The sequence below is a fragment of the Mugil cephalus genome, chromosome 17 (assembly GCF_022458985.1).
Source record: "Mugil cephalus isolate CIBA_MC_2020 chromosome 17, CIBA_Mcephalus_1.1, whole genome shotgun sequence".
Lineage (NCBI taxonomy): Eukaryota > Metazoa > Chordata > Actinopteri > Mugiliformes > Mugilidae > Mugil > Mugil cephalus.
The window spans coordinates 23,315,822-23,329,681 of NC_061786.1; the positions used below are offsets into that span (position 1 = coordinate 23,315,822).

At 44.1% G+C, this 13,860-nt stretch overlaps 1 protein-coding gene across 6 annotated transcripts; it reads right to left on the minus strand.

Annotated features, from left to right (window-relative positions):
- Positions 1 to 255: 255 nt before the first annotated feature.
- Positions 256 to 13,511, minus strand: g2e3 (G2/M-phase specific E3 ubiquitin protein ligase). 6 transcript variants are annotated; one of them, XM_047610716.1, is made up of 17 exons: positions 11,584 to 11,638; positions 9,142 to 9,198; positions 8,431 to 8,528; positions 7,894 to 7,995; positions 7,394 to 7,518; positions 7,027 to 7,195; positions 6,784 to 6,890; positions 5,916 to 6,032; positions 5,665 to 5,789; positions 5,385 to 5,478; positions 5,134 to 5,304; positions 4,123 to 4,277; positions 3,827 to 4,011; positions 3,431 to 3,603; positions 3,131 to 3,170; positions 2,873 to 3,044; positions 256 to 1,622 (listed from the first exon to the last, which is right to left on the minus strand). In XM_047610716.1, the coding sequence occupies exons 1-17, from the start codon at positions 11,621 to 11,623 to the stop codon at positions 1,228 to 1,230; spliced, it is 2,325 nt and encodes a 774-aa protein (XP_047466672.1). In that variant the 5' UTR covers positions 11,624 to 11,638; the 3' UTR covers positions 256 to 1,227. The 6 variants fall into 6 exon arrangements, with proteins under 6 accessions (XP_047466672.1, XP_047466670.1, XP_047466671.1 ...); XM_047610714.1 differs by lacking the exon at positions 11,584 to 11,638 and adding exons at positions 12,455 to 12,507; positions 12,671 to 13,511 and having other exon boundaries at positions 3,827 to 4,277; positions 5,385 to 5,789; XM_047610715.1 differs by having other exon boundaries at positions 3,827 to 4,277.
- Positions 13,512 to 13,860: the final 349 nt, after the last annotated feature.

Genomic DNA, 13,860 nt, shown 5'->3' on the forward strand with positions numbered 1-13,860 from the left:
CAGTATTTTGTTGTGTTCACTGAGTACTGTATACATACTATATACATAATAATTCTTTATCATTATTGTTGTTGTTGTCCTGACTCACTGTTTCATTTTCATCATCTAGTTTAAAGACAAGGTCAGACTGAAACCATGTCTTTACCTCAGATACACAGAAAAAGGACGATTTCATTTGTCTCCATTATTTAAACTGCTAATAAATGAGGAACAATTCAAGTAGATTATTAAAAAAAAACACACAGAAACAAGAAGTCAGGCAGCAGATAAAGTATTTCTTACAAAAGAAGGTCAACATGGAGACAAAATATACGAGGAAAATATTCAAGAGAAAAGCTCAAGACAAACTAAAACCATAAATAAAAACTGGCAATGATTTGGTTTGAGTGGACTGATATAATTCCAGAGTACGACAGACTTAAAAATGAGGCTCACTGGCAAATTAAAACATGCTGAGTCTGGTCCGATCAGGACGTGACCTGATGGAAAACTGACCTGACAAACTAAAAGTCTGCTTGGGTTCAGCAAAAACACACATTCTTCTGTTACACATGGATAAAACACGATAACATCAAGCTTTGTTTTCTTCAAGAAGACATAAAAAGTACAAACAGAAAGAAGAGGTCATGATAAAAAACTTTAAAAAACAAACTATACAAAGACACAGAAAGCAGCTGAATGTTATAAAATTAGGGCGGCACAGATCGAGCTTCAAGGTTTCCACTTAATGCTGGAGTAAATAAACTTAGGTTGTAGTTCTCGTTCGAGTTGAAATGAAAGACGTATTAACAAATCTCAGAAAAAGAGTCAAAGCACCTCCGAACCTCTCTGCTGGTCTGATTACCGCTCCTAAAAATAAAGACACTGACGGCGATGCTAATGGTAACGCTAGTTGTGATGCTAAAAGCTAGTGTGTCACACAGACCTCGACCAGATGCTGCCACCAAGCGTTTCAAAATAAAAGGAACCAAAGACCAAAGAAGTAAGAAGAGACAAAGTTCACAGACCTGCTCACGAGTCTCCTTTTAAAAACAAACGGATAAAACCCCAATAAGAAGGAAAGAAGGAAGGTAAAAGGAATGTAATAATAAATGTAAATGAGGTGTGACATTAGTGCAGCTCACCCATTAATCTCAGAGTAAATAATTTTGCGGCTAATTACTAATTTAACCTGTGAAGGACGACGACAACGAGCTGAAAGTATTTAAACTAAAATGATGTAGTTCATTAGATGCTGTTGGTCCAGTTGGCAGTTTTCTTATTTCTTTTAAACGGAGCTAATACAAACTCCTCCTCCTCCTCCTCCTCCACCTCCTCCTCCTCGTCCCCCCTCCTCCTCCTCCAGCTCTCCATGGGGAGGAGGTGCACGTGGTGGCTGATGGCCTGCTCCATGGAGCTTTTAAAAGCCTGGTAGGAGGAGGTGACGGGCAGCAGGAGGTGTCTGGAGTGGGGCTCGCTCTGAGGGAAGAGCCCCTGGTCCTCCCACTCCTCCTCCTTCCCTTTCACTCCTGTCGGGTGGAGGAAGGAGATGGAGGGAGGAGGGAAGAACCCGCCCACGGGCAGGTCCTCGAATCCGGTGGCGAAGTGAAGGAGGTCCTGGAGAGAGATGGAGCATCGTCCCACTGAGGAGAAGAGAGGAGCTCGTTACATGATGTCACCATGACATCACCATGACATCAGCACGACATCACCATGACATCAGCACGACATCACCATGACATCAGCATGACATCAGCACGACATCACCATGACATCACCACATCACCATGACATCCCCATGACATCAGCACGACATCACCATGACATCACCACATCACCATGACATCACCATGACATCAGCATGACATTAGCATGATGTCAGAGGAAGATCAGGATCAAGTCAATGGGAAGGAAGGCAGAAAGGGGTGAGGAAGGAAGGATGGAAGGGAGTGAGGAAGGAAGGGAAGAAGGAAGGAAGGAAGGATGGTAAAAAGGATGGATGTAGGAAGGAAAGATGCTAAAAAGGAAGTGTGTAGGAAGGAAGGATGGAAGGTTGGAAGGGAAGAATGAAGGAAGGATGGAAGGATGGTAAAAAGGATGGATGTAGGAAGGAAGGATGAAAGGTTGGAAGGGAAGAAGGAAGGAAGGGAAGAATGAAGGAAGGATGGAAAGGAAGGGAAGAAGGAAGGAATGATGTAGGAAGGAAGGAAGGAAGCAAAAAAGGTAAAAAGGAAGGAAGGAAGGAAGGAAGGAAGGAAGGAAGGAAGGACGGAAGGACGGAAGGTAAAAAGTATGGATGTAGGAAGGAAGGATGAAAGGATGGAAGGGAAGAAGGAAGGAAGGGAAGAAGGAAGGAAGGATGGAAGGAAGGAAGGAAGGAAGGAGGGGAAGAAGGAAGGAAGGATGGTAAAAAGGATGGATGTAGGAAAGAAGGATGAAAGGATGGAAGGGAAGAAGGAAGGAAGGATGAAAGGATGGAAGGGAAGGGAAGAAGGAGGGATGGAAGGAAGGGAGGAGGGGAAGAAGGAAGGAAGGATGAAAGGATGGAAGGGAAGGGAAGAAGGAAGGATGGAAGGATGGAAGGAAGGATGTAAGGGAAGAAGGAAGGAAGGATGGAAGTGTGGGTGGAAGGAAGGAAGGTAAAAAGGAAGGAAGGAAAGGATGGTAAAAAGGATGGATGTAGGAAGGAAGGATGAAAGGATGGAAGGGAAGAAGGAAAGAAGGATGGAAGGGAAGGGAAGAAGGAAGGAAGGATGGAAGGAAGGAAAGGAAGAAGGAAGGAACGATGGTAAAAAGGATGGATGTAGGAAGGAAGGATGGAAGGGAAGGGAAGAAGGAAGGAAGGAAGGATGGAAGGAAGGGTGGGTGGAAGGGAAGAAGGAAGGTGTCTTACCTTCCGTCTCCACCAGGAAGTGTCTCCAGAAGGTGATGACGGGCGTCTCTCGGTTCAGTTTGTCCTCGTCCTCAGAGAAGCAGACGGTGAAGAGACGTCCGAGCGTCTGAGCCGAGAGACGATCGGCAGCTTGACAGAAAACATCAAAGAAGAACGAGGGGAGGAGCTGGACCTGGACCAGACCCCGAACCCGGGTCCAGGTTAGTGACCGTTTTAATCCAGGACCTGGTTCAGAGACAAAGACGACGTTTGACTCACCTGTTGAAAGACGCCCAGAGTCCTCAGACCTTCACGGAACCTGCAGACAAACAAACAGCAGAACCTGAAATAACAAACCCAGAGGACACGGACCAGACCGGACCAGACCAGACCAGACCAGACCGGACCAGACCAGACCGGACCGGACCAGACCAGACCAGACCAGACCAGACCAGACCAGACCAGACCAGACCGGACCAGACCAGACCTCCTCCTGTCTCCGGTTCTCCTCCCTTGGATAATCCTCCCCAGATAATTCCCGCCGCCTGGTCCTAATGTTATGGCTGCATGCGTGGTTACCTCTGCAGAGGAAGCTGCATCCTGGTGATGACGGTGAAGCCGACCAGAGCCTCCACCAGAGCCTCGCGGTCGTCCAGGCTGCTGATCGGTCGCTTACACCCGGCCAGTTCCAGGAACTCCCAGTTCGAAGCTGCTGCTTCCTTCAGGTCCTTCAGGGTCTGGGCCTCTGCAATCTGGACCAGAGGGACCTGGGTTAGGGATACAGACCACCTCCATGACCCAGGTCCACGTGGACCCTGGTCCACATGGACCCGGGTCTACATGGACCAAGATTAGAACTACAGACCACCTCCAGGATCCTGGTCCACATGGACCCGGGTCTACATGGTGGAAGGAAGGATGGTAAAAAGGAAGGAAGGAAGGGAAGAAGGGAGGAAGGAGGCGTGTTGCTCTCACCCGGATGACCTGCCGGGTGAAGTGTGTCTCGGGGGTCATGTGTGCGATGGTCAGGGGGCCGCTGGACGGGTGGTTGAACAGACACTGGTACAGAGCCCGGGAGAAGAAGCCGATGGACGGACCCCCGTGGACCAGGGACAGAGCCAGGAGACAACCCACGTCAAAGTAGAGGTCCTCACGCAGAGCTGGACACAAACAGACAGACTCCGAATAAACCAGGACCCCCTCCAGAACCACCTCCAGAACCACCTCCAGAACCACCTCCAGAACCACCGGGGGGGGGTCACAATAGTTACCATGCGAGTCCAGCGCCAGGTTTTTGGATCCATCCGGACCCTCAAACACCACAGAGTCCTGGATCTGCCGCAGCAGCAGCTTCAGGAAATGCAGCTTAGCTGCTTCACTGCCCTGAGGGCTGCTGGGAAACGAAGTCCTCCGCTCGCCTACGAACCTGCACAAACATGGAGAACGTCCTCAAATACGGCTCAAGATCTGAGACTCAGACTAGACCTGAACCCTGGAAACTAAAACCAGAGGCAGGCAGGAAGGAAGGAAGGAAGGAAGGAAGGAAGGAAGGAGGAAGGAAGGAAGGAAGGGAGGAAGGGAGGGAGGAAGGAAGGGAGGGAGGGAGGGAGGGAGGGAAGAAGGAAGGAAGGAAGGAAGGATGGAGGAAGGATGGATGTATGAAGGAAGGATGGAGGAAGGAAGGAAAGAAGGAAGGAAGCATGTAGAAAGGAAGGAAGGATGGATGTAGGAAGGAAGGAAGGAAGGAAGCATGTAGGAAGGAAGGAAGGAAGGAAGGAAGGAAGGAAGGAAGGAAGGAAGGAAGGAAGGAAGCATGTAGGAAGAAAGGAAGGAAGGAAGGATGGAGGAAGGATGGATGTATGAAGAGAGGAAGGACGGAAAGAAGGAAGGATGGAGGAAGGATGGATGTAGGAAGGAAGGAAGGAAGGAAGGAAGGAAGGAAGGAAGGAAGGAAGGATGGAGGAAGGATGGATGTATGAAGAGAGGAAGGACGGAAGGAAGGAAGGATGGAGGAAGGATGGATGTAGGAAGGAAGGAAGGAAGCATGTAGGAAGGAAGGAAGGAAGGATGGATGTAGGAAGGAAGGATGGAGGAAGGATGGATGTAGGAAGGAAGGAAGGAAGGAAGCATGTAGGATGGAAGGAAGGAAGGAAGGAAGGAAGGAAGGAAGGAAGGAAGGAAGGAAGGAAGGAAGGAAGTGTGAATCAGGTCTGAGGGTGAATCGGGTCTGGGGGTCTGAGGGTCTGAGGTTCTGAGGGTCTGAGGGACCCGGTCCACTTAACCTGACGCTGAGGGGGTGTGAGGGGTCGAAGTCCGGCCTCCTGACCAGGTCCAGTCCAGCCAGCAGAGCCTGGTCTCCACTCACCTCCACCTGGACGCTGAGGGGGTGGAGCTGGGGGAGCAACGACTGGAGCAGCTCCTCAGCTGATCCCGACCGCACAGACAGCGACGACCTGACACACACACACACACGGAGCTCGTTAACAACTCGTTAGTACCTCGTTAATGAAGAACGATGGGGGGGAGGGGTCACCTTCTATAGCTGATGGACGACTGGATGGGAGGCATGAGACACTTGGACAACAGACTCCTCCTCTGACCTCCCCGAGGAGACGCACCCAGGGACGCTGCAGGAGACAAATACAGATTTATCTCAATGGACATGATCCTTATTGAAGGAGGGAGGGAAGGAAGGAAGGAAGGAAGGAAGGAAGGAAGGACAGAAGGAAGGAAGGAAGGAAGGAAGGAAGGAAGGAAGGAAGGAAGGAAGGAAGGAAGGACAGAAGGGGGCTTGCTGGCCCCTGCTTGGTCACCTTTCCCGTCCGTAGTCTGGCTGCAGTCTGAACAAACCCAGTCTGTGTCGTTTGAATTCAGCCCTGAACATTTCCTGTGAGTCCCGGTGGATCCACACAAACCACAGCGAAGAACCTCGAACCAGCTGAGAGAGAAGAGACCAGAGTTCAAACAGAGTCATGGAGCCAAAACATTACTCAATAAACTCCTATTATTGGAGCCTCAGTAAAGCCGTGTCCAGGTGTTCGTTCATGTCAGCGTGTTGTTGTACCCGCTCTTTGCAGAGTGTGTTCGTCCGTTGCTGCAGAGGCAGGTGAGAGCGTCGCAGCGCTCGTAAACCTCCAGCAGCTCCGAGTACGCGTTGGCCTCCAACTCCCATGATGCATCTCTACACAAAGGACAAACATGAGACTTAGGTTCAAGGCAAATAAAAGCAGAGATGATATCTTCCTCCTATGGAAGAAAGGAGCAAAAGAAATGATGCAGATTTTGTTTTCATCAAGCACTTGAAGAAAAAAGTTGTGATATAAACAGTTGATCTTTTGAAACTATAACAACCAGATCAAGTGACCGTTTCTACAAAAAGCTGTGCAGACTGTTGGAGGAAGTGGTGAAACTAGACGTCAGATTAAGGAAGAGTTTTAGAGCCGCTGCTATTTATATATTTCTATCGGTCGTTATTTCATCCTCTTCCACCGTGTGTGGTTTCCTCTTTGGGAACGGTTTTGGGTTCAGTCTCTTTTCCCTGATACTGAGAACGAGACTGTGTTTGTTACTGAAGCCTGAAGTCTAGTTTCACCACTTCATCTAACAGCCTGCAAGACATTTTATAGGAACAGTCACAGACTTTATTCTCCACATTACATTTCGACTTTATTCTTGACTTTTTTCTCAAAGAGCAAATCTATCTCTTCTCAAATAAAGGCTTCTTTACACACAGACTCTGCTTCACTGTTTTTCCTGTGCTTCATCCTTAAATTCCTCTAGACCCTCGTAGAGACGTAACAGTGGGTATTTAATATAAGATGTTATTAATTAATAATTACATGACGTTGTTAATGTTTAATCAGCTCATCTTTGAGTCAAAGATAACGTGGTAAAGATGTGGTTTGGTGTTAAAGTGTGTGGAGGAGCTGTACCTCTCTGGGATGTAGATCCCCATCCTCAGCATCTCCTCCTGGAAGTTCTCCTTGTTGTTACAGAGAGTACATCTGAAGAAGAAGAGGCCGGCGCTGTGAGCCTGACGCTGACGCACAAACAACGGGGAAAGAAGTCAGACAGACTTTCTGACACTAAATGCATCAAGTAAGAAGAAGAAAACATCTCAGTTTGTGTCCTGTAAGGAAGGAAGGAAGGAAGGGAGGAAGCTCCCGGACGTCTACCTGGACACATTCTCTGTGGAACCAGCTGGCCAGACATGACGGACACTTGAGGATGGAGTAGGACAGGACGGGGTCGATGGGGTCCAGACAGATGGAGCAGGACCGGGGAAGACTGACGTCTGGACTCACAGCCAGAGACTGAGAGGGACTGTGTTCCCGACAGAAAGACCTGGACCCACAGAGACCAAACAGACAAAAACATTAGGAACCGTTGAGAAAAGTTCTCATTCTGCAGTTTGTCTGAAATGTGTGTTTATGTTGGATTTCTTTTCTAGGACATATGAATTTGAGGTGTTTGAGACGTGGCCCTGGCTACGAGTCTCTACAGAGGACATGAGGACATGAGGACGAGCTGAATGTGTCTCACGGGAAGAGTCCGGTGAACTGGGAGACAAAACTCTGCTTCCTGCCACACGGGAAATGAACCGTCCTCCTGCAGCTTCTGACGTAACATCCGACACTCGCACCTTTCTTCTTACAACCAGAACACGTCTGAAAAAAACACGGCGTCATTAAACGCAGCATCTACTCAGATCACAGACAACACTCAGAGAGGGGGGGGGGGGGGGGGAGGGAGGAGGGAAGGAAGCATGTAGGAAGGGAGGGTGGGAGGGTGGGAGGGAGGAAGGGAGGAAGGAAGGGGGGGACGAAGGAAGGGAGGGAGGGGAGGGGGAGGGAGGAAGGGGGGAGGAAGGAAGGGAGGAGGAGGAGGGGAGGTAGGGAGTGAGGGAGGGAGGATGGAAGGAAGGGAGGGAGGTAGGAAGAAGGGAAGGGAGGAAGGAAGGAAGGAAGGAAGGAAGGAACTAATGTGCGTCTCTAAAAAAGTTCCAGATCAGATAAATGTAATTTATACTGAATGATTCTCACCAGTCGAGCCGAGCGGCGAATCTCCTTTTTGATGTCGTCCACTAGAAAACCAAACACACCTTCATTCTCGTTTCCTCGCTGGTAAACTCCACACGATGTCAGCTGGCACACAACACACACACAAATCATTACAACTACTAACACATACAAATCATTACAACTACTAACACACAAATCATTACAACTACTAACACACACAAACACTCTGGACGTGACATACAGAGATATATACAGAGTTTCTTCTAACAGCTGAGACATGACGGACATATATTCAGTCAGTTTGTTTGTATGAATTTGGGGATAAAACTATTCTGGACATATTTAAATTGTCTGGTTATGATTTATTAAAGGAACAAAGCTGAGACAAAGACATCTGGACGTGTTTTGTTTAGCAGAAGTGGGAGGTTTAATATCTGTGGGTGATAAATCATCTTCATGACTAGAGTCTGTTAATGACCTGATACCTGAACCTGGAGTTAGTTCTTTGTGATTATTTGTGCTTTAGCTGTGAAGCTAAAGTTTGACTGACAGACTCACCAGACAGAGGTAGTGGACGGAGAGTTTATGCTCCTTCACTGTGACCTTCTCTCCAAACATGGCCGGGTCGTCTTGGCTGGACCTGCACAGAACGCAGCCTGGACACAACACAGCGTCGTGGTAAACAATGTGTCCACGTCATATTTATCATATGAACCAAACACCTGGAGATGCTGCAGGTTTATTTCTGTTTGAATCGACAGATGTAAACACCAGGTCAGGGTTTCTGCAGGTTTGAACAAGAGAAATTTAGGACTTTTTAAGTCCTTTTTAAGACCATTACAGGTCATGTGTAAGACCTACAAGAAGTACGAAAAATAAAGAACTCAGAGACTCAGAGACTTTCAAAATAGTACAAAAAGTTATTGTCATTTGTAGTTTTATTTCTGCTAATAGTTATATTTAATAGATAACTACCTGGATCTAACTGTGAATGTCACCAACGCATTGAACAAAAGGCAAATTAAGGACATAACGGTTTAACACTTGACTAAATGTAATATATATTTAAGCCTTTTTAATGCCTTAAACTGGAATTATCTAATGTGAGACTTTTTAAGGCTGCGTAAACCCTGAAGGACCTTCTGACTGTTGATGTGACACATTTGTCACGTAAGCAGCAGAGACACGTTCAGGTGTGTGTGTGTGTGTGTGTGTGTGTGTGTGTGTGTGTGTGTGTGTGTGTGTGTGTGTGTGTGTCCATCTACTCACAGTCCATGTCGGCGTCCTGCTGCCTCCCTGCCTTCTTCATGTCTCTATGAATCGACCCTGAAAGGAGCAGGGGTCAGAGGTCAGAGGTCACGCTTTCACTTCATCTTCATCTGTGAATAAGAGCCACCAGGCAAAGAACCTCACCCACAAACGCTCTAGTTCACTCTCTGATTTATCTGATTGTATCTACCCTGTAAGTCCGAATGACAAAATCTAGCTTTGAGAACTTTATTGTTCTATAAATATTAATAATATTTTTGTTGTAAAATGTCCTCTCTCTGTCGCAGATTGCAGCAAATATGGCGAAATATAATCTTATAACATTTTATGCGACAATTGTTTTCATTATAACCACATATTATATATGATTTTCTATCATAAACCAGAGGAAATACCTCCATAAATTAATTTGGTCCATGTTAAACCCAAATATCATGTTTTGTCTGAGCAGCTGAGAAAAAAAAGTGTATGTGTCTGAAAAACATTTGCATAAGTAGCTCATAATCAGTTCTGGCTGCTATATCCAAAGATATTAAATGTATTTGATAAAACTATATAAAACCCTGTTTCTGGAAGAATCCGCAGCCATGTGTCTCCGGGCTATTGTTATGCTAACTAGATAACGATCTTATTATATAAGTGAGCTAAATTATGGCATTATACAAAAAATAATGTTACATATTTGTAAAATATGATCACATGCGGTGCGCATTAACACAGAAAATCTTAATTTAAACCACAGTTTGTCTCTTTTCTTTTTCTAGTGAAGAGTTTCTAGTAAGTTCGGCTCACACGCCGACGTCCAAACGTTAACAGAAAGTAACGTTTAAACCGCGTTTTACAAACGATAAAATGTTTATCTGTAAACCTACTTCACACTCAGGGGCGAATGGTGTCAGATTAAGGGCATATTTTCGGGTCGTTCTTCGTAGATTTAATCCGCTGGTTTGTGTTTACGTCTCATTAACAACGTCCACTTTTAAATTTCCCTCTTTCAAAACAAAGGGACATCACTTCCGCATCCGGGGCGACTCTTCTTCTTCTACGGTGTTTCTTGGCGGTATTGCGCCCCCAGAGGTTGATAGATAGATAGATAGATAGATAGATAGATAGATAGATAGATAGATAGATAGATAGATAGATAGATAGATAGATAGATAGATAGATAGATAGATAGATCTAACATTTGTTAATTGTGTTAACGGCTCCAACCTACAGGCGGCGCTACAGGACAGAGAGGGTCAAGATTATTTTTGTTTGACTACGTTTTATTAAGTCTTGTCTTGTTTTATCTGGCCTCTCATCTTATCTTAAATATGTTTTATGATGCTTGACCTGTGTACGGCGTGACAAATAAAAGATTATTTTTTAGCTTATCTCATCTTATCTTAACAATTATTACATGATATTACTACTAATACAAGTAAGACATAATTAGAGGCGATTGTTGATCAACTGATCCGCCACCTATGTACATATCTGTATATATCTGTATATGTATATATATAATCAATCAAACACATAGAATTAACTTCCTTTAATAACTGATCTCTTTTATAAAATAAGGGTTAAGATTTGTTATAGCATTACTGCTGCTTTAATACTGTAGAGTCACCACTATGTAGATTCTGTGATGATGAAGAAGAAGACTGGATGCATTTATTTGTTGCAGCTTCTGGACTAGTATCTAAAACTAACTAAGGCCTTTGAATATCTGTCTTAAATTTACTCCTTTAAACATTATGTTTAAAACAGTTTTAGTAAAAGCCCAATCCAGAACCAACCTAGATATAAGATTCTTCAAAAATATATTGTGAAGCCAATTTCTTTTGGAAAAGACGACGGCTGCAGATAATTGTGAAGTAGCATCATATAGTCTTTTCTCTGCAGAGCAGTGGAGTCACACTGAGCTGTAGACGTCTTGGCTCCTTCACATGTTTATCCTGGTTTCATGATAAACATGTGAAGGATGCGTTTGTCAGTGATATGTGATATAACAAACAAATAAATAAATAACTGTTTATATACAGCTGATCATGTGACTGTGGGTCAGCAGGGGCCTGAGTCACATGACCATCAGCCCGGGGCCACTTTCTGCTTTAAGAACATTTTCCTGAATAAAGTGACTCACGGAGCATTTTCACACACTCTTCCTTCTGTTTGTGAATGAATAAATGACTCTGTGTGTCCTTAAATATACTCAGATTAATATTTGATGCTATTCCTGACTGGACTCCTCATTCCCTCACTGACTGAAAACTGTTCCACCATCATTACTGCTTATTATTTATTTAATGTTCACTTTATCTGGATTTTGTATCACCTAATTTATCATCTGCCCATTCCCTTGATTGTAGATGATCTTATAGTCCCTGTCTACCTACATTTAACGCACAAATCCATCTGTAGAATATGTTCATAGTAGCTCAGTCACTCACTCACCTGTACATGTTGCATCCCAGCCTGCACTGCACCTCTTCATATATCTGTATAGACCGTAACTGTTTACATGTCTGCCCGTCTTATTTTTGTTGTATTTATTTTTTATTGTATTGGATTCATGGACAATGTGCACACACATTAATCAGCGTCAAAGACATGAATAGACGTGTGCACCAGATTTAGCAGAAAGCTAAATTCCATCCGTAGCCTGAAATAAAAATACAAATCAAAAATCCACAGACCCACAGGGTGTAACATACGGCGTACCATACCACGCTACAAGCACTGCACAAAACACACAAACGCTACACACAAAACACAATCTATAATGTGCTCCTAATGTTCAGTGCTGTTAGCCTCATATAAATACAGACAATGTAAGCATGTTTGTGTTCATTAATGCATAAACAAATCCATAAAATAATTAAATTACAATATAAAACTATTTATTACCTACATAAATGCCTATAAAACAATTAAATCCGACCTCCTTACTGTTTGTCTTTTTTGTGTTAATGTAAAAATAATTGCTTCCCAGACAGCAAATCATTTTACAAAACTTAGCCCAAAGAAGTTTTGGAATTTCAAAATGTTGCCAGAACTTTCCGAAGAGAAACCAAAACCCCACAACCTTTCCAAAAAGTAGCCTAGACTGACCCCAAACGATGCCACAATGGAGCCATTTCATTATATTCATTCATTCAGTTATTCATGTGAAAGCTGTGTCCTAGTATTCCAGGCTCACATGAATGAATCACGTGAATTAACTGTATAAAAAACAAAACAAAAGCACATTTATTTAAAAATGTTTTTGGCTGGCGGCTGGCAGATGGTTTTTACCTCTTCTCTGTCTCCAGTGCAGTAAACTCACCTTATGGCATCAGCAACAGTCATGTCAGTGGACGGGATTGTGTCTTACAGCATCTGAAAATGACATAAATAAAAGAAAGAAAATCAGTTAAACTTAATCTGGTACACGTAGCAAACAGCTGACAAACTGCAATCATCATCACTATACAGAGGCCAAAAAAAGATTCAGTTCTGTTTAATTCTACTTAGAAAAACGAAATAAAAGAAAAAGTCCCACATCTGTCACAGCTGCTCTAAGTGTGGCCTCCTCCTTAGAGTGATGACCTGTGTACAATAAAAAAGATTAGAAAATAGGATTAGACTTCAAAATAAGAGAGTCCCATTTTCCATCACCCATTCCACCATCAACTGAAGAAAATCAAAAGGAGCCGACTAATTACTGATGGAGGTCTGGTTGACTTGGTCAGGTTCTCTCCAGGGCGAACAGGGCAGGCTCCATCCCTCCAATGGGAAGTATATGATTTTGGGCCGTTTTAGTTCCACCCTGACTCACAGTCACGTTGTTATTTAGCCTCCTGCACTTTTAAATGAAACGCTTTCTGAAAACAGTCACAAGTCCCAAATCTCCCTGGTATAATAAACTGTGAGTCTACGCGGTCAAGTCACAGACTGTTATTCTCATCAGATTAGTAGATTATCACTAAAATCTGTAGCCTGACTGAGGTGACTAGTATTCACCAACCATAGGATCGAGAGTGAATTTAAATCTCCACTTGTCATAATGACATTAATTCTATAAAATGTAAGTTGCGTACAACATCTCCAACAAATCAAACAGACTTTTGTGCAGACGCCAAACCATGAGATGTGATCCCATTCAAACACATAATGATCCTGCTCATCACTGTTTCAGCTGGTTAACCAGGCAAAAGCCAAAACTCCACCTAAATTACATCGCACCATTTTTTTTATTATGGCAGATTTAATGAAACCAAAGTGACCCAAAGCCTCAATTCTCTGCCAAAACAAGCCCAAAGAGGCCAAATGTATGACATAAGAAAAAAGCCAAAATGACTTCCAATGTGTGTGCGTATTGTTTAACTTCTTATCATTCCAGCCTAATTACAAAAAAAAAAAAAATCCTATTTAGGACGTAGCCAAAGTAACTGAATCCTGTTCATGAACATGTCGGAGCTCATTCATGGTCTTGGCCTCTTTTGAAAGACAAGACTTTCTTGTTCTTGAGTAATCAAAGTTGGTGCATTTTCCTCTGCTGGTTTATTTAACAGCAGCAGCTCCATGAACCAATCAGAGCTCTGGACTCCAGCTGTGTTTGATGTAATACGTCATTTTATTCTGGTTTCATTGATAAAAGTCATTATAGGATTCAACCAACACAACAACTTGTTATTTTTAACTGTGTTCCAGCTTTGATTCCTCCAGAACTAAACCACTTAGAGAGATTCT

Coding starts and splice junctions, on each gene's coding strand:
- g2e3 (XM_047610710.1), bottom strand. CDS start 11,623: ATGAAGAGGTGCAGTGCAGGCTGGGATGCAACATGTACAG. Junction 4,278..5,133: donor TCACACCCCCTCAGCGTCAG/GTTAAGTGGACC, acceptor ATGTTTGTGCAG/GTTCGTAGGCGAGCGGAGGA. Junction 3,045..3,130: donor CTCTGGGCGTCTTTCAACAG/GTGAGTCAAACG, acceptor GGTCTGGTCCAG/GTCCAGCTCCTCCCCTCGTT.